The sequence below is a fragment of the Arachis ipaensis genome, chromosome B7, assembly GCF_059453495.1.
Source record: "Arachis ipaensis isolate K30076 ecotype BB chromosome B7, ASM5945349v1, whole genome shotgun sequence".
NCBI classification, from domain to species: domain Eukaryota; kingdom Viridiplantae; phylum Streptophyta; class Magnoliopsida; order Fabales; family Fabaceae; genus Arachis; species Arachis ipaensis.
The window spans coordinates 140,313,475-140,338,931 of record NC_142442.1 but is presented as its reverse complement, the minus strand read 5'-3'; the positions used below and the strand labels follow the sequence as shown (position 1 = coordinate 140,338,931).

General features: G+C 35.9%; 2 protein-coding genes across 2 annotated transcripts; both read left to right on the top strand.

Annotated features, from left to right (window-relative positions):
• Positions 1-1,002: 1,002 nt before the first annotated feature.
• Positions 1,003-3,784, top strand: LOC107606231 (transcription initiation factor IIA subunit 2). The gene is made up of 4 exons (XM_088492490.1): positions 1,003-1,131; positions 1,282-1,423; positions 1,588-1,638; positions 3,373-3,784. Exons 2-4 carry the CDS (start codon positions 1,295-1,297, stop codon positions 3,511-3,513), a joined length of 321 nt encoding a protein of 106 aa, XP_088348616.1. The 5' UTR covers positions 1,003-1,131; positions 1,282-1,294; the 3' UTR covers positions 3,514-3,784.
• Positions 3,785-9,406: 5,622 nt separating this feature from the next.
• On the top strand, positions 9,407-24,619 carry LOC107606230 (E3 ubiquitin-protein ligase UPL2). Its single transcript, XM_016308249.3, has 17 exons — positions 9,407-9,597; positions 9,837-9,957; positions 11,529-11,624; positions 11,704-11,907; positions 12,044-18,623; positions 18,763-19,817; positions 19,891-20,193; positions 20,264-20,468; positions 20,732-21,006; positions 21,096-21,358; positions 21,678-22,776; positions 22,860-23,006; positions 23,100-23,180; positions 23,269-23,494; positions 23,645-23,784; positions 24,077-24,183; positions 24,323-24,619. Exons 2-17 carry the CDS (start codon positions 9,862-9,864, stop codon positions 24,423-24,425), a joined length of 10,980 nt encoding a protein of 3,659 aa, XP_016163735.1. The 5' UTR covers positions 9,407-9,597; positions 9,837-9,861; the 3' UTR covers positions 24,426-24,619.
• The last annotated feature ends 838 nt before the right edge of the window (positions 24,620-25,457 follow it).

Genomic DNA, 25,457 nt, shown 5'->3' with positions numbered 1-25,457 from the left:
TAAAAAAGGTCGTTGTTCATTCACAGCAGTTGAAATACAAAAATATGTTACTTGTTAAATAATTTAGCCAAAATATTGTCAATCAGTAATAGTTTAAATGACATAGTCTCTCCATACTCAATTAAGAGGTTGTGGGTTCGAGTCTCCTATCTTTGGTAAAAAAAAAAAAATAGTCAAAATATTAAATTATTTAATAATTTTTAATTATTGTCTTCACATAAAAAATATCTTCATGTGAATAATTATTTTTTTAATGAGAATTTTTATCAACATTAGGATAATAACTTTATAGAATTAACTAACAAGTCAAACAATAATATTAAATATAAAAAATATATTAAAATATAAAAAATTTATAACAAATTATTTTAATAATATCTTAAGATACTTATTTAAAAAGATTTAACTTTGAAACAAAGAGCATATATAAAAAAAATTTAACCTTTATATTTTTTATAAAATTTTTTTAATCAGTAAACTTTTAAAGTTTTATTACCCATCTTAATTAAATTCATTAGAAAAAAAAATAATGCTACATATTTAAATATTTTTATTAATCAAGTTTAACTAAGTTGATTTAATATCAACAAAAATCAATTATAAATAACGTTATTCTAATTTTTAATATTTAATTTAATTGGACTTAGTTCATAAAAAATCAATAAAAAATATTATTTGTATATTAAAATTAATTATTAAAATCAGTTACCAATATATTTATATATAAATACATGTGTGATTTAATTTATTTTTAACATATATTTATATTTTAACATATATTTTATACTAATAACTAATTTTAGCGACTGATTTTGATGTACACTTGAGATAGTCGAAGACTAATAAAGCAACATCTAGAGAATAGTTTGTCTTTGCAGTAGTCACATACTCTGATACTCACATGCAAGTCACGTGGAACTGAAGAAAATGAATGAGGGTAAAACTGTCATTGCACATTGACCTCCATGCTCCCCCTTATATATACCTCCAGCTCCGAATGCTAGGGTATATAAAGCCCCAAATCAAATCGAGGGAAAACGAAGGAAGAAGAATTGAAGCAGAGCTCAACGAACGATAACGACAACAAACTTCACTCAACTCTTCCAAATCCATTTCTCGATTTCTCATCACGTATTCCAAATCCTAGATCTTACTTCTTTCCTTTCATCACTGCAATCTTTTCTTTCTTTCTTTTTTTCTTTTAATTATTGACCTTTTTTTTAATTATATTCTCTGTTTTCTTCGTTAACATGCACATTTTTTTAACATGAATTTTTGCAGTTATCGTCCAATAATGGCGACGTTCGAGTTGTACCGTAGATCAACGATCGGAATGTGCCTCACGGAGACTTTGGACGAGATGGTTCAAAACGGAACCCTTAGCCCAGAGCTTGCTATTCAGGTTCTCGTTCAGTTTGATAAGGTAAAAATTATTCTTATATATATATATATATATATATATATATGCTCTTTGATATGGTTCTTATTTTCTTTCTTTCTGTTCGTGTTTTTTTGCCTCAATTTTGAAGCTTCACGATATTGTGTGTTCAACATGTTGTTTATTTTAATGGTGTGTGGATTTTGTAGTCCATGGCTGAAGCATTGGAAACACAAGTTAAGAGCAAGGTCTCCATTAAGGTACCAAAATATGCTCCTTTGTTTTGATGTGACATGAGGTTTTGTCTTTTAGGATAAATTAGATTTGATTTGGACTTGCTTGCTTCTATTGTTATTGTTGTTGTAGACTTGTCATGAACTGTTACAGTTAACACGATAAGGTAACCTTAGAGTACTGCTAGTTAAGGTTGGTAACCTGATGAGTTTTATAACTTGTAATGATTGTTGATTGCTGGTTTTTAATAGTAAATAGCAAATGTTTGAAGAGTAATACCATTTGGCTTAGATAAGCAACTTCAAATGTTTTTCTGAGAATAATGCACCGTATGAAAACATGGAGTGGTAGAATCATGAGTGAAATGCAAATAAAAGGAAAAACATTTGACAGAAATATATATATTTTTTAATTTTTTATCAGCCATTTTTGTACCATTCGTCATGTTGCCGTGTGTATCCTTAAGTACTTCTGTTGTTTGAAATCTTCCAAGTATAACTAGCAACGAATAAATTTTTGAAATTTACTATACTATATGTTAAGTGTTTTCATAATTACAAGTGCTAATTTTATCATCTTTCATCAAGAGGTTCAAAATGATCTAAGATAGTGCTAATTGATAGTTCAATATGAAGATTTTTATTATTCCCTTTGACAAAACTCGTTATCCTAGCCCTAATACTCAAGGAATGCATGTGGCATATGAAGATAGCTTAGAATAAAGAGAGGGGGAAATATTTAGATTTAAATTGAAGCTATATAACAGAGATCTTGAGTCATTGATAATTTGCATATATATTGTGACTATTGAATCCTTGATAATCTGGATAAGATAGAAAGGTTATTGACATTTTTCTGTTGCATTTTAATTGTGTATTAATTAATGTAGTCTAAGCTTGCAGCAACATTTTATCATTGTATATTGATCTGCAGTCTGAAAGAAGAGCTTTCTTTGTCGCCCTTAGTTGCACTCCATTGTTTTTCTTAGTGGCTTTTTGTCGACAAAACTGTCTATAATGATCAATATTGACATAAATTTTTCTACTCATAATAGAAGATGATGTCAACATCAGTTGTCTGGCCTTTTTAGAGATTTGTTATTTTGTGTATATAAGTAGTAACATTTTTTGCTTCAAGAATGCTCTCCAATCACTCTTTTACTTTAATGGAATATAAGGTGATGTAATGAAAGCATGTGATTGAAAGTTGATCAATTTACACATTGTTTTAACTTTTAACTGTATTAGAGCCTGCTGCTGAATGCATGTTGAAAAGGCAAGGCTTTATGTTTCTTTAATTTTGGTGTCAATTTTATTGTGGGTTGATATTTCATGTTAATAATGCAGTTCATCAACACAGCAACTCTAGATTTTTCAACAATTCCTTTCATTTGTTGATTTTATTTGGGAGGATTACCCCTTTTTTTTTTGGCTCTCCTTTAGTGTTCAACATATAGTTTGCTCTAACATGCAAAAGGATTGGCATGCTTTGTTACATGGTAAATATTGTCATTGTAAATTCCTTCTCTCTTAACAAAATTCTCCCTTTTCTATCCAATTTAAAAAAAAAAAAAGGGGTTCGGAGTAGCTATTCTCAAAGCAATCTCAAGTTAGTCAATCATCATATTCCTTATTTTAGATTTGTACTTATTTTCTTTGTGAGAAATGGTACATTAACTCTTCCTTGCTTTCCTTTTTTCTTTGTAATAAAAATCTGACTTGTTCTGTTTTCCTTTTCTTTTTGTTTGTCCAATTTCACAGGGACATCTCCACACATACAGATTTTGTGACAACGTTTGGACCTTCATGTTACAAGATGCATTGATTAAGACTGATGACTGTCAAGAGAATGTTGGAAGAGTTAAAATTGTGGCATGTGATTCAAAGTTACTCACACAATAAACTTGCTGAATTTCCATGGACTGTGGATGAAGGAGTTGTTGTCATTTGCTTGTATCATGGGAATGGTGGTGGCAAAGACAATAGTCAAAGATGATCTTAATTCTCGAATGAACAGCAACCACGTAACAATATGGATTTTAAAGCCATTAATCTTCACACCTTTATTTAGTTAATGTTACATTCAGAATGCTACATGTTTAATTGGATGAGAATACTCTCCTTCACTGTACTGTTTTATAAACGAACTTATGGTTGAAGGATGGTTGTTTCAGATTGTGATTTTTGACCATCTTATAACGTAAAAACGTTTTTTTGACGTGTTAGAGTTGCTTAACCTACACTGGTTAACCGAAGTCCAGATGACTAAAACCTGACAAATTATAATATTCTCTAAAAGTTGTGTTATTTTTGTAAAGATAAGTTCTCTCATTGAAACGTTTATTTCATCCTTTCAAACTGGTCATATAGATCTAACATATCATCATAACAAATAGGAATAATAATTACTAATTAGTGTTATTTAATCAAAGAATTGAATTTAATTTTTAGTGTGCATAAGGTATAACTTTAAATATAATGATATTATTCGTATTTTTTATAAAGTAATTTTAATAGTTTTTAATTATAATTGTCTACCATAGAATTATTTCTAAAATTTAAGAACTTTATATTCCTAAAAATTTGCAATATTCATATAACCATTTACGGAGTCTTATAATGAATGTCATCTATGTTAACTATATACTAAAAATTGTTGTGATACCATTCCTCTTAAAATTTAAGTTGATAGGAGGAACAATATTAATAGTTATATTTAATGATTATTTTTAATATATGTTATGATACTATTTTTTTTAAAAGCTTAAACTGATAGAAAAAAATAACATAAATTATTATATCTCTAATATTATTTTTTAAACAAGAATTTCTTTTGAATTTATTAATTTTTTTGCATAATTTTTTTTCTTCTTTTTATTTGTCTTATATTATTTTTTAAACAAGAGCTTCTAAATTTTTAGGATCATAGAAGCTTTGATATCATATGTCATAATATACCATTCAAAGGGGAGACAAATAATTATATCTCTAACAAAAATTACCAACATGTAAAATATGTTAGAAAAGTTAAAAGGGCACTCTACTGTACAGATTGAGGTTGTATAGAGAGAGAATTAAATTCCTTTTATAATTATTTTTTATTATTTTATTAATGTTCAAAATATAGATCTTAGTATTTTCAATTTCTCTTTCATCACATAAAAAGAAAGATCTGTAAAATTACATCTTTATCATATAATTCACCAAAGTTAAATATCAATGTGGTCCCTAAATTTGCAATTAAATCTCAATTCAATGAACTTCCTCTTCCTACACCCAACCGGCGCCTCATCTGCGCCACGGCTCTCCTCCTTCCTCAACCCATCAATCTCACTCTCAACATTCCATTTCTTTTTCTCTTCCAATAACCCACAGTTCTTAGCATCCAAATACAATCAACTAACCACTCAACAAATCAAGGTAATGAAATTCAAGAGTTCACCTAAACTCCACAAACTTAGATAAATCTTGAATTAATTGTAAAAGAAGGAAATAAATAAAATTGGACACATAATCTGTGTCTTAGCTCACGGGTTTCATAATATTGCACTAGAGAAAAAGCAACAACTAATGTACTTGAATATTTGAATTCTTTTAATTTGTGGAGAAAAATTAAAAATTGAGGTGGCCAAGAAGAGTGACCGAATAAACCTAAGCACTGCAACTGTACCTACAAATAAAGCAATTATACCCATGTTTTCAATAATCATCTATAAATAATTATGAAATTAAGCAGAACTCATCAATTTTAATATTGAGAAATTAAGCAAAATTTATAAACTCATTTATCAATTTCAAATATACTTAACTAATTAACCAAGTAATTGTTGGGAAGACATAGAAATAATGATGAAGAAGAAACAACGACATATAAGAGAAGAGGAGGAGACAAAGATTGAGAGATGGAACAGCGATGAAAAACAACAGACACGAAGCAAGAGAAGAAAACGATGACATCGATGGAAATGAAGCCTAAGAAGAAGATGACCAGAGTGACGCAGACGGACCATGGCAATAAGGAAGAACGACGATGAAAAGGAAATCAGACAAGGAGATAGGGGAAAGGGGATTGAGGAGCTTCGAACGATGTTGATGGTTGGTTGGAGACGCAGGAAGATGGCTTCTAATGGTGAAACTGAAACACAACTTCTGGAGTTTAAATTGGGATTAGGGTTATAAACCAATAATAAAGATTAAATTGAGTTAAAATCTTATAATTGTTACATAATATAACTGTTGGTTGTCTACGGTGACTTTCTTTACACACGTTATTACTTTCTTTGGGAATATTCGCCGAAAAATCTATATCTCACGCTCTTGTTAAGTTTGGGGACAATTTGTTACCATTTTAAGTTGATGGACGAATTTAAAATTTGATTATAAATTTAGGAACTATTTTAAGATTTAACTCATGTTAGAATATATTATATAAATTAAACAATATATGTATTCATATATAAATACACACTATAAAAAAATGCTGAAAACGGTTGGATTAATTGTCAAATTTAGCATCAGACATTAGCAGCAGATTTATTGGCGAAATAAATTTGTCAGATAAAAAGATTACTGTCGGATTTATCCATCGATAATACATTATTAGTGTAATGCTGTGTTTTGGTCATTTTCAAAGCGTTACAGTCGGATTTTTCCGTCAATAATTGATGACCGAATTTTTACTAGTAAAAAATTCACAATAAATTCTCGTTGTTAGTATAGTTTCTAAACCAACAAAGAATCCTTTCATACAAAAATTTGATTGTCACTTAAGCAAACCCAATAAAAATAAACCGAAGTATTTAAATCTCGGGTCGTCTCTCAATGAATTGCAGGGAAGTGTTCTTGTTATTGGTTATGAATTTTTTGAGAAATTTTTGAATGAGGAATGGAAAAATAAATGATTATAAATTAAAGCAATGAAAATTAACAAGAGATTTTATGTAATTAAAATAAAAAGCCTTGGTTAGGAGAAGATTAGTCGGAAGTTCTATCCTTGTTGGATTTCCCAAGATTAATAGTAATAAGTTGTTGTTTCTACTTAGTTAACCCTTATCGAATAAAGGAAAGTCAAGTAGTTGAGCCAACTTCTATTCACAAGTCCTAATCCTCTCCCTTGAAAAGGATTAGCGTTAGTGACTAGAGAGCCAGCCAACAACTTCCAATTACAATTTAACTCTTGAGTCTTCCAACTCAAAGGTCTCCTATTAAATATTAATCAACTCTAAAGCCAAGTTTGAAGCCTATTCCATTGACATGGATGCCAATCTCGCATACATGTAAAGGGAGCAGAAGGAAGACATGATAATTGGAATTGAGTCGAGATAATAAAGCAAATAAAGAAATTAATTAGAAAAATACTCTTTGCATTAATAAATTAACAAGAGAAGAAGATAAACTAAAGTAATAGAATAAACAAAAGTATAAAAATACTAAATTAAAGGAACATTGAACCTGGAATTGGGAAGAAATAAACCTAGAAACCTAACAATTTTTGAATGATAGGAAGCGTCCCTTGATTCTGCTCCACTCCCAGCCTCTAATCTGTGTTTTTCAGAGCAACTATGGCAAATTATATGTCATTTCGAAGCCTCGGATGTTAGCTTTCCAACGCAACTAGAACCGCCTCATTTGGACTTCTGTAGCTCAAGTTATGGTCAATTGAGTACGAAGAGGTCAGGCTTGACAGCTTTGCAATTCCTTCAATTTCTTGTATTCCTTCCACTTTTGCATGCTTCCTTTCCATCCTCTAAGCCATTCTTGCCCTGGAAAACCTGAAAACACTTAACACACATATCATGACATCGAATGGTAGTAAGAGAGAATTAAAAATTAGTAATTTAAGGTCAAAGAAGCATGTTTTCAATCATAGCACAAAATTATGAAGGAAAATGTAAAACATGCGAATTCTATGAATAAGTGTGAGAATAATGGATAAAAATCAACTCAATTAAGCACAAGATGTACCACCAAATAGTGGTGCATTAATAACCTTGTCCTAAATTCGAACTGCGAACCTTCTCCCCCCTCATTTTTAACAACTCTCTCTCTAACCTTCTCCTTTCTATCTCTCTCTCTCTTTCCCCTCTTTCTCCCCCCAAAACAACTCCGACAGCCCCTTCGTCAGTGTCGACCACCACCAACTGCGTGAACTCGGCTAGGTGCTCCTGGCGACATGTTGGTCGTTCTGTCGTCGCCGTTGTCATCGCTCCTGCCACTGTTGTCGCCATCGTTGCTCTTTTAATCGCCGACCTGCATCTCTCCTCCCTCCTCCTGGTAGGTTACCTTCATCCCTCTTCATATTCTATTCCCGTTTTTACTTCATTTTAAATAAAAAAAAATCTTAACCCCTTTTTGAACCTTAACCCTATCTTGCTCCTTCTTTAGCGACCGTGGTTCAGACGTTCTTGCCGCCTTGCATTCTCGCTGCTAGTCGTACTTAGTTCCTATCACATTGCCATCCTCTGCTTCCTCTTCTCGTAATTCCTCCATCACTGTGTGGGTGAGTTTACTAACTTCACTTTTCACTTAATTTTTTTCAGTTTTTATTCCATAAATTTTTTATTCTAAATTTTTTCAGTTTTTCAATTTTAAAATTTGATGTAGGTTTAGATAATTTGTTTAATTTGATATAATCAGATATTATTGAATTTCATCTAACTCTCGTTAATTGGATTATCTTAATATCAAAAATGGATGTAGACAATAAAAAGAAAGTTGTGAAATACAATACGAAAGTCAAAGCTTGCAAAGATTTTTTCTTAAAAAACTTAAGGTGAAATGGGTAGAAGTAGTATCTTTTATCTTGTAAGTTATGATTGCTAATTGGTTTATTGGAAATATTTAGGTAGTAGAGAGAAAGACAACTGGTGTTTTTATAATGTTGTAATTTGGTATATGATAGTGTTCATAATTACTTGTTTGTATGTTTATGGTTTGTTGAATATCAATAATTGGATTTATAGTAGAATTGAAACATTTTTCGAGAAGATTGGGTATGGGAGTTGAGTGAAACTGAAACTTTAATAAACTTTAGTCATAAACTTTAATGTTTGAACATATTTGTGAGTTATAGCAAATTATTATAATAACTTGTAAAACTTTTAATTTTGTTAATTTAGAAATCATTGAATTTAAGGATTTAAAATTATATATTGAGTTTTTAAATAAATTTTAAAAAAATAAAATTTAAGTTACCGTTAGATTTACCGGGAGATAAATCTGACAGTAACAAGCTCTAGAATTACAAGTTTATATATGCTGCTAAATTTGTCGATAATTAGTGACGGACGAAAAAATCCGCCAATAAATAATTACTGGTGATGTTTATATCGTCAGATTTATTCTGCCGCTAAATCCGACAGTAATCAGAATCCGTCGATAAATCTGATGGTATCTGACGACTTTTTTTGTAGTGACATGATAATTGATTTGATAATTGATTTATGGTGTACACATAATAATTTTAAAAAAATATATAAAATTTTTTAAATTAATATAAAATTTTATGGTAGATTTTGTAAAAGAATATTTTAATAAAAATTCATTTTTGATATAATTAATCCCATATTTTTATTAAAAAGATTTTTCTCCAAATGAAAAAATCACCAAAAAATGAGCTAGTCCATATTGTTAAGCTGGCTAAGCAGCCAGGCGTTGATAAAAGTAAAACATTTATATTTCTTGCTTGTGTTGCTTCATAAGAGGGCCAAGCCAAGAACTCTCTATGCTATTTATTTATTTATTATTTTTTGAAAAAACACAATAGATTAAAAGCTTAATTATTAATTATTACTGTATCATAGTCTAATTCACAGGCATAGCGATTCCCAACCCCAATTCCCCAACCTTTCTCTTTGGTTTCCCTCTTTTGGGTTTTCTCCTACATTTCTCTCACTCTCTCGCTTGCGTTCTCTTCTGTCCTCTCTTCTCACTCACTCACTCACTCCTGATGTGTATGCATTCACTCCTTTCTCTCTCATCTCTCAGGTACCACACTTTTCCAATCACCAATTCCTATTTATTTATCTATCTTTTTGCTGTTAATTTGATCTATTTTTTTCTGATTCTGCTGCAACCTCTTTCAATCGACGTGCTTTTGGTATCTCTATAGTTCTTTTAGTAAAACGCATGGATTCCTTGCCGTTTATGTGTGTGTGTTTGTCATTGACATGAAGGTTATTTATTTATTTGTTTGTTTTATATGAATTTGTTAATGGCGAAAACAGTTCAGAGTAGAGAAGTGGAGGTGAGATGACAACCCTACGATCGAGCTGGCCGGCGAGGCTGCGGCAACTACTTTCGACGGAAAGCGCCATTGGCCCTTCCATCAAGCTTGACTCTGAACCCGTTAGTGTTTCATTTTATCTCGTAAAACTTGTAGATTTTGTTTCATTTTTAGAATTAGGGTTTAGCATGATCATGCTTTTAACTACTGTAAACTGTAAACACATCAAGTAGCCACCTTTTTTAAAATGCACTTTCAGAGGCTATGCATTCGGTCCTTAGGTGAGTTGTATTTGTGTAGCTATTGCATTGGGTTTTACTGATACAAATGGCACTTGCTACATGCTTAATATAAATTTTTATTTTTATTTTATTTTAATTGTTATTTGTTTAGTTTATTGCAATGGTTTGTTTAATGATTCTTTGAGCTGGTGGTTGTGATAGCGAAAAATAGAATAAGTATTTGGTAGGCAGTTAGACAAAAATTTGGAATCTTTGGATAGCATTATTAGCATGAGCATAGTTAGTGAAATGAAACAGCACGGGAAACTAAGTGAGCACTTAGACAAAAAAAAAATGAAAAGAAAACACTAAGTGGGCACTTGGCACAAAAGTGGGAATGTGCTTTTGGTTTTAAAAAGGAATCTTCTATGAAAAGTTAGTTCTAATGGTATTTTAGGAAACAGGTAAAAGATGCGGGGAACACGGGAAGTGTGTTTCTTTTTTTGTGGTGCATATTTTTCAGGAGGTAAGGGTTTAGCTTCTACGGAAGTTATATTTTCTAAAGGAGATTTTTTCTTAATTGAAGTTTACCGGATTTTCTTGAAGTAGAAATTTAATGTCTGTTGTGTTACTTAATGGTTGTAGTTTGTATTACTCTATTAAGATTTATCTTGTAAATGTGGAGTTCTCCCATTCAGCGAAAGAATTTGTGGGGCCCAAACTGTCATACCTAGAATGGCTATTTGTTAAATATTTTTTATGGGTCTTAGCTGTCCTTCTTATGCTTTTCAGCATTAGCCAGAGGCAGCAGAGCAAACATACTAGTTTTCGGACGCGCGGGGCAGGGCGGTTTTTTTGGGGGGGGGGGGGATTTAACAGCTACATATATATACATCCTTGTAGTCGACTGCATGTAATATCTATTATATATTGGATATATTCAAAACGCCTCCGCAGGGAAGTGGGGGATGTCACAAACATGCCCCCCTTGACTTTACCACTGTTGATGTGCAATGAAAGTTGCAGTCAGATCATACTTATGTACGTAGTGTGGTAATTTTCATAGAATTAATTGTAATTTTATTGGTTTAAGCTTGTTTATAGGAATTTCAATTTCATAGACTTTTTATAGCCATTTGATAGATTTTGATGACTTTGCTTATTCACTAGTGTGATTTTACACATACAGAATTACAATCAAGTCTGCTGCTGACCTACACCCAAAGGGTGAGAAATTGTAGCAGATTATGACTTCCATACACAACTTTTTTGTGTCCTCTTTTTTGGGAAGGGGGTGGGGGGGATGGTTGTTCATCAAATTTGCATGCTCAATAGACCCACACCTTTGGATAAATATAATGTGTGGTGCTGACATTTTTTATGTTTTAAGCAATGATACTTAGCTTATCTTCTTCCATTCCCTTTATATTGCCATCGGCGTAACTTAATCTGAATTTCGTAATTGGTTTCAGCCTCCCAAGATCAAAGCATTCATTGAGAGGGTCATTCAATGTCCATTACAAGATATTGCTATACCACTCTCTGGCTTCTGGTGGGAATACAATAAGGTAATAATAACATGATGATTTTATTGCGTGGGAGATGTTCTTTTCCCCATAGCATACTAATATATTTCTTGAACTTCAGGGTAATTTTCATCACTGGAGGCCATTGTTACTTCATTTTGATACATACTTCAAGACATATTTATCATGTCGAAATGACCTAACATTGTCGGGTAATCTAGAAGATGACACACCATTACCCAAACATGCAATTTTGCAAATATTACGAGTGATGCAAATAATTTTGGAGAACTGTCCAAACAAAAGTTCATTTGATGGCTTAGAGGTAAGCTTTTTTGGGAATTAAATTCAGTTTTAATTCATTTTCTTCCCTCTCATTCCACTCTTGTACTACTTTAGTAATGATTCATTTGTTATCATCTAAAACTTATATTTTCTGATATCTCACCATTTCTTTCCAGCACTTCAAGTTGCTACTAGCATCAACGGATCCTGAAATTCTTATTGCTTCATTAGAAACTCTTTCTGCACTTGTAAAAATAAATCTCTCAAAGCTTCATGGAAGTGCAAAAATGGTTGGTTGTGGTTCAGTGAATAGTTATCTCCTGTCCCTGGCGCAAGGGTGGGGAAGCAAAGAGGAGGGGTTGGGATTATTCTCCTGTATTATGGCAAATGAGAAAGCCCAAGATGAAGCACTGTGTTTGTTCCCTTCTGATGTGCAGAATGGTTGTGACCAATCCAACTACCGCATAGGTTCTACCCTTTACTTTGAATTGCATGGACCAAATGCCCAAAGCAAAGAACACAGTGTAGATGCCATTTCCCCAAGTTTGAGAGTTATAAATATCCCAGATCTGCATTTGCGCAAGGAAGATGACTTGTTGTTGTTGAAGCAGTGTATTGAGCAGCATAACGTTCCTCCTGAACTACGATTTTCATTGCTCACTAGAATAAGATATGCTCGCGCCTTTCAGTCTCCAAGAATAAGCAGGCTGTATAGCAGGATTTGTCTTCTTGCTTTTATTGTGCTTGTCCAGTCCAGTGATGCTCATGATGAGCTTGTGTCCTTTTTTGCTAATGAACCAGAGTATACAAATGAATTGATTAGAGTTGTGCGATCTGAGGAGACCATTTCTGGATCTATTAGAACACTCGTAATGCTTGCACTAGGAGCTCAGTTAGCAGCATATACGTCTTCTCATGATCGTGCACGGATACTCAGTGGATCTAGTATGAATTTTGCTGGAGGGAATCGTTTGATACTCCTGAATGTGCTTCAGAGGGCCATTTTATCATTGAAGAGTTCTAGTGATCCATCCTCCCTTGCCTTTGTTGAGGCACTTCTTCAGTTCTACCTGCTCCATGTTGTGTCAACTTCTTCTTCTGGCAGCAATATTAGAGGCTCTGGCATGGTACCCACATTCCTGCCACTGCTTGAGGATTCTGATCCTTCACATATACATCTTGTCTGTTTTGCAGTGAAAACCCTTCAGAAGCTTATGGATTACAGTAGCTCAGCTGTATCTTTGTTTAAGGAGTTGGGGGGTATTGAGCTTTTGGCTCAAAGATTACAGATAGAGGTTCACAGGGTCATTGGTTTGATTGGAGAAAATAACGTGATGCCCACTGGTGAAAGCTCAAAAAATAGTACCGACCAGTTGTATTTGCAGAAGAGGCTCATAAAAGTCTCCCTTAAGGCACTTGGTTCTGCAACATATTCCCCTGCAAACAATACTAGATCTCCACATTCACATGACAGTTCATTACCTGCTACGTTAGCCTTGATTTTTGCAAATGTGAATAAGTTTGGCGGTGACATTTATTATTCAGCTGTTACTGTAATGAGTGAAATAATCCACAAGGATCCAACATGTTTTTCAGCTCTGCATGAAATGGGTCTTCCTGATGCTTTTTTATCTTCAGTTGCATCTGGAGTACTTCCTTCATCGAAAGCTTTGACATGCATTCCAAATGGTCTTGGAGCCATTTGTCTCAATGCCAAAGGCTTAGAGGTGGTTAGAGAAACTTCATCTCTGCGTTTCCTTGTTGAAGTCTTCACAAGCAAGAAATATGTATTAGCCATGAATGATGCTATTGTTCCTCTGGCAAATTCTGTGGAGGAACTTCTGCGTCATGTATCTTCAATGAGAAGTACTGGTGTTGATGTTATCATTGAAATTATCCATAAGATCACATCCTTCGGAAATGGTAATGAAACAGGATCCTTGGGAAAGGATAATGAGGGCAGTGCAATGGAAACAGATTCTTTAGACAAAGAAAATGAAAGCAGTTGCGGCCTTGTTGACACTGTAGATTCTGCTGCTGAAGTGGTAACTGATGAGCAGTTTGTTCAGCTGTGCATCTTTCACTTGATGGTATTGGTTCATCGGACTATGGAAAATTCTGAAACATGTCGACTATTTGTGGAAAAATCAGGAATTGAAGCCTTATTGACGTTATTATTACGACCAACTATTGCACAATCGTCAGATGGCATGTCTATTGCATTGCATAGCACCATGGTATTTAAGGGGTTTGCTCAACATCACTCTGCACCTCTGGCACGGGCATTCTGTTCATCTCTTAGGGAACACTTGAAGAAAGCACTGGCTGGGTTTGGTGCAGCTTCAGGGGAATCAGGATCTTTGTTGCTGGATCCGAGGATGACAGATGATAGCAGTATCTTTTCATCACTTTTCCTAGTTGAGTTCCTTCTCTTTCTCGCAGCGTCAAAAGACAACCGCTGGATGACTGCCTTGCTTACAGAATTTGGAAATGACAGTAAGGATGTGCTTGAAGACATTGGACGTGTCCATCGTGAAGTTGTGTGGCAAATTGCTTTGCTTGAAAATACAAAGCTTGATATTGAGAGCGATGTTGCTTGTCCTTCTGATGACTCACAACAGGCAGAAGTAGATCCAAATGAAACGGAAGATCAAAGGTTCAGTTCTTTCAGGCAGTTTCTTGATCCATTGCTGAGAAGGAGGACTTCGGGGTGGAGTATTGAATCACAGTTCTTTGACCTTATAAACCTGTATCGCGATTTGGGTCGTGCAACTGGTTCTCAGAACCGACTTGGTTCTGTTGGTCCTTCAACCATGCAGTTAGGTTCCATTGATCAATTGCATAGTTCTGGGTCTGTGGATACTTCTGGGGCCAGTAATAGGAAGGAATATGACAAGCAAAGGACTTATTATGCCTCTTGTTGTGACATGGTCAGCTCACTTTCATTTCACATTACCCATTTGTTCCAAGAGTTGGGAAAAGGAATGCTGTTACCTTCTCGCCGACGTGATGATATTGTCAATGTGAATCCTGCTTCAAAATCAGTTGCTTCTACTTTTGCCTGTGTTGCTCTAGATCACATGAATTTTGGTGCACGTGTAACATATTCAGGGACTGAAGCATCTATATCAACAAAATGTCGTTATTTTGGTAAAGTGATTGATTTTTTGGACAGTATACTGATGGAGAGGCCAGATACTTGCAATCCAATTATGCTGAATTGCTTGTATGGGCATGGAGTAATTCAATCTGTGTTGACCACATTTGAAGCTACTAGTCAGTTGCTCCTCACGGTAAATTGTACCGCTGCATCGCCTATGGAAACTGATGATGTGCATGCAAACCATGATTTCAAGGAAGAAACAGATAAGTCATGGATTTATGGTTCTTTAGCTAGTTATGGTAAATTTATGGACCATCTAGTGACTTCCTCTTTTATATTATCTTCATCCACAAAGCACTTGCTTGCTCAGCCCCTTACAAGTGACAATACTCCTTTCCCGCGGGATGCAGACACATTTGTGAAGGTCCTCCAATCCATGGTGTTAAAGGCTGTGCTTCCAGTTTGGACTCATCCCCACTTTGTTGATTGTACTAATGAATTTATTTCTACAGTTATCTCCATTGTTAGACATGTTTATTCTGGGGTTGAGGTGAAAAATATAAATGGAAGCAGCAGTGCTCGAATTACTGGGCCTCCTCCTAATGAAACAGCTATTTCAACCATTGTAGAGATGGGTTTTTCCAGGTCTAGAGCAGAGGAAGCTTTGAGGCACGTTGGGTCAAATAGTGTGGAGTTGGCAATGGAGTGGTTGTTTACCCATCCAGAAGAGACACAAGAGGATGACGAACTTGCTCGTGCACTTGCCATGTCCCTTGGGAAGGCTGAATCAGACATGAAGGATGCTGTTGTAAATGATGATCTTCAACAGCTTGAGGAAGACATGGTCCAACTTCCTCATGTTGATGAGTTATTATCAACTTGCACAAAACTTCTACAGAAAGAACACCTTGCATTTCCTGTTCGTGACTTACTGGTGATGATATGCTCTCGGGATGATGGTCACTACAGATCTAATGTTATCATATTTATTGTTGACCGGATCAAGGACTGTGGGTTGGTTTCTAGTAATGGAAATAATACTTCGCTTGCTTCTCTGTTTCATGTTCTCGCTCTGATTCTTAATGAGGATTCTGTAGCACGGGAAGCTGCTGCGAAGAATGGTTTAATCAAGATTGCCTCAGATCTTCTCTGCCAGTGGGATTATAGTCTTGATAGTGGGGATAAACATCTAGTTCCAAAGTGGGTCACAGCTGCTTTTCTTGCATTAGACCGGCTGTTGCAAGTGGATCCAAAATTGAATTCTGAAATTGCAGAGCTCTTGAAGAAGGAAGTGGTGAGTATCCAGCAGACATCAATTACCATTGATGAAGATAAACAACACAAATTGCAATCTGCATTGGGACTTTCATCAAAGTATGCAGATATACATGAGCAGAAGAGACTTGTTGAGATTGCCTGTAGCTGTATGAAGTACCATCTTCCCTCAGATACAATGCATGCTGTTCTGTTACTATGCTCCAATCTTACAAGGAATCATTCTGTTGCTCTTACCTTTTTCAATGCTGGTGGTTTACGGCTGCTTCTTTCTTTGCCAACCAGTAGCCTATTCCCTGGATTTGACAATGTTGCTGCTAATATTGTTCGTCATATTATTGAAGATCCCCAGACCCTGCAGCAAGCAATGGAATCTGAGATAAAGCATAGTTTTGCACTTGCATCTAACCGGCATCCCAACGGAAGAGTTAATCCTCGCAATTTCCTGATAAATTTAGCTTCTGTTATTTCTCGTGATCCCATCATATTTCTGCAAGCTGCTCAATCAGTTTGCCAAGTTGAGATGGTAGGTGAAAGGCCCTACATTGTCTTGCTGAAAGATCGGGATAAAGACAAAGCTAAGGAGAAAGAAAAGGAAAAGGACAAATCATTGGAGAAAGCTCAGAATAATGATGGGAATGTTGGTTCCGGAATTACAAATCCATCAGCTTCTACAAATGCTCATGGAAGAAGTATCGATTCAAACTCAAGAAGTATCAAAAGTCATAGAAAACCTATTCAAAGTTTCATTAATGTGATAGAACTTCTTCTTGAATCCATATGTACTTTTGTTGTCCCTGCTTTGAAGGATGACCTCACTGGTGGCACCTCAACATCAAGTGACATGGACACTGATGTATGTACCTCAAAGGGGAAAGGAAAAGCAGTTGCCACTATGTCTGCAGGGAATGAAACGAACAGCCTGGAAGCTTCTGCATCACTTGCAAAGATAGTATTTATTTTGAAGCTTCTGACAGAGATTTTGATGATGTATTCACCTTCTATCCATGTTCTTCTTCGCCGAGATGCTGAACTGAGCAGCACTAGGGGTATTCATCAAAAGAGTCATGTTGGTTTCTGCATGGGAGGAATATTCTACCATATTCTCCATAATTTTCTTCTATGCTCTCGGAATTCCAAGAAGGATAAAAAAGTTGATGGTGATTGGAGGCAGAAGTTAGCAACTAGGGCTAACCAGTTTATGGTGGCTGCTTGTGTTCGATCTTCAGAGGCAAGGAAGCGGATTTTTACAGAGATTAATCATATTATCAATGAATTTGTTGATTCATGTAGCAGTGTTAAGCCACCTGGCAATGAAATTCAGGTGTATGTAGATCTACTTAATGATGTTTTAGCTTCTCGTACACCTGCTGGCTCAAGCATCTCATCAGAGGCTTCTGCCACATTTATGGAGGCTGGTCTGGTTAAATCATTTACTCGTACTCTCCAAGTGTTGAACTTGGACCATGCTGAGTCATCTAAAGTTGCCACTGGTATTGTCAAAGCTCTTGAGTTGGTAACCAAGGAGCATGTCCAGTCAGTTGATTCTAATGCAGGAAAAGGTGATAGTTCAACAAAGCCTGCTGATCTTACTCAAACCGTAAGAACAGATAATAGTGCTGATGCATCTCAGTCCATGGAAACTGCATCTCAGGACAATCATGATACACTTCAAGTCGAGTCTTACAATGCTAATCAGTCTTATGGTGGATCTGACTCTGTTACCGATGATATGGAACATGATCAAGATCTTGATGGGGGCTTTGCTCCTACTAATGAGGATGAGTACATGCGTGAAACTGTTGAGGATGCCAGAGGTCATGAGAATGGAGTTGGAAATGCCGGTTTACAGTTTGAAATTCAACCCCGTGGCCAAGAAAATCTGGAACAAGAGGAGGAGGAAGAGGAGGAGGAGGAAGAGGAGGAGGAAGATGATATGTCTGGAGAAGAGGGTGAAGATGTAGATGATGATGACGAGGATGATGAGGAACATAATAATTTGGAAGAAGACCATCACATGCCTCATCCTGACACAGATCAAGATGATCACGAGATGGATGATGATGATTTTGATGAGGTGATGGAAGAAGAAGAAGACGAGGATGACGAAGATGATGAGGATGGAGTAATATTGCGACTTGAGGAGCGCATTAATGGAATTAATGTTTTCGACCATATTGAGGTATTTGGAAGAGAGAATAGTTTTCCAAATGAAGCTCTTCAGGTGATGCCAGTAGAGGTTTTTGGATCTAGACGTCCAGGGAGGACAACCTCTATCTACAGCCTTTTGGGCAGAACTGGTGATGCTGCTACTCCTTCACGCCACCCACTTTTGGTTGGTCCTTCTTCATCATTCCACCTGCCTACTGGGCAATCAGGTTAGTTCCTTAACGAGTTTCTAAACTTTCTGATGCTATATTCTAATAATGGTTTTTCTTTTGTTTTTCCATCTCTTCAATAATGATAATTTTCTTTGCATATCCCTCTCCTCCCTCCAAAATAATAATAAAATTGTAGATAATAGATTGGAAAGCTCAACAGCTTTAGATAGTATCTTTCGATCACTGAGGACTGGACGACCCGGTCATCGTTCAAACTTGTGGAGCGATAATAACCTGCAAGGTGTGATCAATGCTGGTGTTGTACCACAGGGCCTTGAGGAATTGCTTGTCTCTCAATTGAGGCAACCCGCCTCTGAAAAGTCATCTGATAAAAGCATTGCAGAAACTGGTACTCACAGCAGGGCTGATGTCAGTCACATGCAAGATTCACGAGGTTCAAGGCTAGAATCCCCAGTTGAAAATAATGCAAATCAGGAAAGTGGAATGGTGACTCCTCAATCAGTTGATAACAATAACAACAATGTTGATATCAGATCTGCAGGAAATGGGTCTCTGCAAGCTAATGTATCAAGCACTCATTCACAGGCAGTTGAGATGCAGTTTGAGAATAATGATACATCTGTGCGGGATGTTGAAGCTGTGAGCCAAGAGAGTAGTGGTAGTGGGGCAACTTTTGGTGAAAGTCTTCGGAGCCTTGATGTTGAAATTGGAAGTGCTGATGGTCATGATGATGGTGGAGAAAGGCAAGTTTCTGCAGATAGGCTAGCAGGTGAATTGCATGCTGTGCGCACAAGAAGAGTAAACATGCCATTTGGTCATTCTTCTACAGTTAGTGGGAGAGATTCATCACTCCATAGTGTTACTGAGGTTTCTGAAAATTCAAGCCGAGATGCAGATCAAAATGGTCCTGCAGCAGAGCAGCCAGTGAATAGTGATGCTGGTTCCGGAGCAATTGATCCTGCATTTTTGGAAGCTCTTCCTGAGGAGCTCCGGGCTGAAGTTCTCTCAGCTCAGCAGGGTCAAGTGGCTCAACCATCAAATGTTGAATCTCAAAGCACTGGGGATATTGATCCAGAGTTCCTTGCAGCTCTTCCCCCAGACATTCGAGCTGAAGTTCTGGCTCAACAGCAAGCACAGAGGTTACATCAATCTCAAGAGTTGGAAGGTCAACCTGTCGAAATGGATACAGTCTCAATAATTGCGACATTTCCTTCTGAATTACGGGAAGAGGCAAGTATTTATTTGTTGATTCCAGTTTTGTTATAAGGATGTTGGCTCTGACTTTCCTTTTGGTTTTCTGCAGGTTCTTTTAACATCATCTGATGCTATCCTTGCAAACCTTACACCTGCTCTTGTTGCTGAAGCAAATATGCTGCGGGAGAGGTTTGCACATCGATACAGCAGGCCCCTCTTTGGTATGTATCCAAGAAATCGACGAGGTGAGACCTCAAGACGGGGTGAGGGTGTTGGTTCTGGCATGGATGGAGCAGGGGGAAGCAATACTTTGCGCAGGACTGGTGGAGCTAAGGTCGTTGAAGCTGATGGAGCACCTTTAGTAGACACTGAAGCTTTGCATGCTTTGATTCGGTTATTTCGCATAGTTCAGGTATCATTTAGTGATTGTAGCAAGTCCTTCATAATGAGCACAACCTTGTATAACTTTTTTTTTTGGGCAGCCACTATATAAGGGTCAATTGCAGAAGCTTCTTTTGCATCTTTGTGCTCATAGTGAAACCAGAACTTCTCTGGTAAAAATTCTGATGGACTTGCTAATGCTGGATGTGAGGAAGCCCACCAGTAATGTTAGTGCAGTTGAACCGCCGTACAGACTATATGGTTGTCAGAGCAATGTAATGTACTCGCGCCCTCAATCTTTTGATGGTAAGAAAACATGATATCGCTGTCTATTATTATGTTGTCTTTATTAATAATTTCATGCTTTTGATTCTATGAATGTTTTGTCCTTGTTCAGTTGGTTTTTGTCATATCTGGTAGGAAATTCGTCTTATTGTGCTAGTTTCTTTTCACTTTGAGTCACCATTTGTGTTTTATCAATTATTCGGAAGATGCTTTATTCCCTTAGATAAATTGTTATTCAGGCATATAGTGGCAGAGTGTTACCTTGTGTATCTGTTTGATTATAGGAGTTCCACCATTGCTCTCTCGGCGAATACTTGAAACTCTCACTTATCTTGCTTGCAATCATCCATATGTGGCAAAAATTTTGCTTCAGTATAGGCTGCATCATCCTGCCTTAAGAGGATCAAATAATGCTGCTCATGTTTCACATGGCAAAGCCGTTATAGTTGATGATGAAATAGATGTAGATGACGCTAATGATGGATACATATCCATTGCAATGCTTTTGAGTCTCTTGAAACAACCCCTTTACTTGAGAAGCATAGCCCATCTTGAGCAGGTGATGGTTTGGTCTTACTGGTATCTTCTGCCCATTTAATTGTGTGCTCGCAAAGAATTCTGATTTATTTGCTGTGTATCTGTTTTCAGCTGCTAACTTTGCTGGATGTTATCATCAATAGTGCTGGAAGCAAGTCTAGTTCATCTGACAAATCCCAGATTTCTACTAAACCGGTCCTGGATTCACAAATCTCTGCAACGGATGCAAATACTGTTCTTGATGCATCTTCTGATGTCAATGGTTCCTCCAAATCCACATCTTCTGGTACTAAGGAAGGCCAGTCTCATCAAGTCTTGAGTACCCTGCCACGAGCTGAGCTTCGGCTTCTGTGCTCACTGCTCGCACTAGATGGGTATTGTTATGGTCTTGTGCTTTCTAGATTCTGTCTACATTTTTTTGGTCAATGTTCCTTATTTTCACTTGGATCTTGGTATGGGTACTTTTTGTTATTACACAATAATCTGTCGACCAAATGGGGTGTGTGTGTGACTCTCTGTGTGTGTGTGTGTGTTGTCAATGTTCCTTGTTCTTCGCTTGGATCTTGGTATTGGTACTTTTTGTTATTACACAATAATCTATAGACCAAATGGTCCAGCTATCATTGCGGTAAAAATATGTTCTGTAATTTATAAATGATTGAGTCAATCTTCTGTTTCTTGAAATTCTTCCAGTTTGTCGGATAATGCATATCGTCTTGTTGGGGATGTAATGAAGAAATTGGTGGCCATTGCTCCGACTCAATGTCAGCTTTTTGTCACGGAGCTGGCAGAAGCAGTTCAGAACTTAACTTCATCTGCAAGGGATGAGTTACGAGTCTTCAGTGAAACAATGAAGGCTCTTCTTAGTACAACATCAACTGATGGAGCCACAATTTTGAGAGTCTTACAAGCCTTGAGTTCTCTTGTCACCTCATTGTCCGAGAAAGAGAATGATGGAATAACTCCTGCTCTTTCTGAAGTTTGGGAGATCAACAAGGCATTAGAGCCCTTATGGCAAGAGCTGAGCTGTTGCATAAGCAAGATAGAATCTTATTCCGAGTCTGCATCCCAGGTTTTCACTCCTTCTAGGACCTCTGTGAATAAATTGCCTGGTGCCATGCCTTCACTTCCAGCTGGTTCTCAAAATATCTTACCATACATAGAATCATTCTTTGTGGTTTGTGAGAAGCTGCATCCTGCACAGTCAGGTGCTATCAATGACTCAGGTGTTCCTGTTATTTCTGATGTTGAAGATGCAAGTTCTTCTGCTAGTCAGCAGAAAACATCTGGACCTGCTGTGAAAATAGATGAAAAACATGCTTCTTTTGTCAAATTTTCAGAGAAGCACAGAAAGCTACTAAATGCTTTTATTAGGCAGAATCCTGGCTTACTCGAGAAATCATTCTCCCTCATGTTGAAGGTTCCAAGATTTATTGATTTTGATAACAAGCGTTCTCACTTCCGATCAAAAATTAAGCATCAGCATGAGCCTCACCATAGCCCTTTAAGAATCTCAGTAAGAAGGGCATATGTTCTAGAAGATTCTTATAACCAGCTTCGCATGAGATCAACTCATGATTTGAAGGGAAGGTTGACTGTTCACTTTCAAGGGGAGGAAGGTATTGATGCGGGCGGGCTTACAAGGGAATGGTATCAGTTGTTGTCCAGAGTTATTTTTGACAAAGGAGCCCTGCTTTTCACTACAGTGGGAAATGAATTAACGTTTCAGCCAAACCCGAACTCTGTTTACCAAACAGAACATCTATCTTATTTCAAATTTGTGGGCAGAGTGGTAAGTTCTTTTGCAAATGTTCTTGAATGTTACCTGCTTCTCATAGATATGCTTCTTTCTTATGCCTATTCTGTGTTATCCAGGTTGGAAAAGCATTATTTGATGGTCAGTTATTGGATGTGCATTTTACTCGGTCATTTTACAAACACATCCTAGGTGTCAAAGTTACATATCATGACATTGAAGCCATTGATCCAGACTATTTCAAAAACTTGAAATGGATGCTAGAGGCAAGTGCTTATTTTTTGGTTATTCTGTTCACCCCATCACTCAATTCTTACTGCATGTTGTTAAGTTGTCTCTATCTTTTTCTATGGTTGCAGAATGATATCAGTGACGTTCTAGATCTTACCTTTAGCATCGACGCAGATGAAGAAAAGTTGATATTATATGAAAGAACTGAAGTACTGAGCTTTCTGAAAATTCTTTGAGACACTAGTAATGTATCGAATCGTGGATTATTAATTGTCTAATTTTGATGAACTTGTCTAGGTGACTGATTATGAGTTGATACCCGGTGGACGGAATATAAAAGTTACAGAGGAAAATAAGCATCAATATGTTGATTTGGTTGCTGAGCATCGGTTGACCACTGCTATTCGGCCTCAGATAAATGCTTTCTTGGAAGGGTTTAATGAATTGATTCCCAGGGAGTTGATATCAATATTCCGTGATAAAGAGCTAGAATTATTGATCAGTGGACTTCCTGATATTGATTGTGAGTCTTACCACCTTTCTTGCTGTCATTATCTTCTTTTTTATTTATTTATTTATTATTTTGCAACCAAGATCACAACACTGTCTACCTTGACAAGTCTTTAAATTCTGGAATGGGAAGATTTACAATCAGTTTGACATTTTATTTCAGTGGATGACTTGAGAGCAAATACAGAATATTCTGGATATAGTGCTGGATCACCAGTTATCCAATGGTTTTGGGAAGTTGTTCAAGGTTTCAGCAAAGAAGACAAGGCTAGACTTTTGCAGTTTGTAACTGGCACATCCAAGGTATATTTATTTCAGGTTTCAGCCCTTTAAACATTTTCCATTCATCAGGAATAGCACATTATAGTTAGGGTGTGTTTCTTTGATACTCATAACAAACGGGATCGAGATATGACCTGTTGACAGTTTTGTTTCTGACAATATGCAAGAGTCCCTGTTTTCTCATAGAAGATAATATTATCATTCCTGTGAAAATTGAATCATAGATCTTGTAATTTTATTTTGTAAAGTGGGAACTGTTAGATGATGAATAATATAATAAGGCGGGTTCTGAATTTTGCTACCAACATTTCAGGTGCCCTTGGAGGGTTTTAGCGCCCTTCAAGGAATTTCTGGCTCCCAGAAGTTTCAGATACACAAGGCATATGGCAGTCCAGATCACTTGCCTTCTGCACATACTTGGTACTTCGTTTAAGAAAATATATATTCTTTTAAAAAAAATTATCTGTTTTTGTTTTGTTGGTTAATGGGTATATTTTCATGATTTGATGGATCACATAATGGGACTTGAACGAATTGACACTGGTTCTTCTTTATGCAGTTTCAATCAACTAGATTTGCCAGAGTATCCATCTAAACAACATTTAGTGGAGAGGTTACTGCTTGCTATTCATGAAGCAAATGAAGGATTTGGGTTTGGTTAAAACCTTTTTTCGGTAAGAAAAAGGGTTTTGGTGTTTGGAGGGGATAGGCACAAAATACTTCTTTTACATTTTAGGTTAGAAGCTATTTTTAAAGTGGTACAGGTTACAATATTTCAAGTTTTATATCAATGTTAATATGCTGTACAGTCCTATATTTTGCAATGGGAAATGCCTATGGCAATTTTTCAATTAAAGTTTTGACCCCTTATGACATCTTATTGCATTTCTCAATTAAAGTTTTGACCCCTTATGACATCTTATTTTACCAAAATCATTTGATCTGGTAATGAACGCCACGCACCAATCGAAGAGAGTCTTAAAACTTTTAATGTGTTGAACGTATTGGACTTTTTCTCGGAAGGAGGGAAATGACATAAGAGGGGATTCCCACTACACACAATCCTTTGCTTCAAAATTGAAGTAGGAGATTCATCTTAATAATAGTAATAATAAAAAGAATAAAACGAAGTACTTAAATGTTGTCTCTCAAATTTGAGTCTAATTTCCATGCACGTAAGGCAATCAACTATTCCTATTTCCTTCATTTGAATGACATGTTAAGGAGCATGTGAAATGCATATTTAATTATTTACAAATAATATAACAAGAAAAGACTCAATATCTGCGGGCAATTATTTAGTAATGTCAAAATTAAATTCATGTTTGACTGTATTACTTTTGGGATAATTAAGTTACGGGACAAAAATTACAAATTATTACTTTTGTCAAACTAAGAATAATTTAATAATTTGAGGTTTTTATTTTTTAAAAGTAGAAATATAATCTGAATTTTATTTTATTTTTTTTAAAATGAAATGATCTAAAGAAATATTAACGATGTGCTTGGTTTGAGCATTTTTAGTTTTCATTTCCACTCAAAATGAAAAATAGAGATGAAAACATGTTAATTTTAAAAATTGTTTCTATGGAAATGTTTATAAAATAAGGTGAAAACAAGGAAGCTGGTTTCGCAATTTTCATTTGAAAACTTAGAAAATGCGGGGCCACAAATATTTAGATTCTCATCACAAA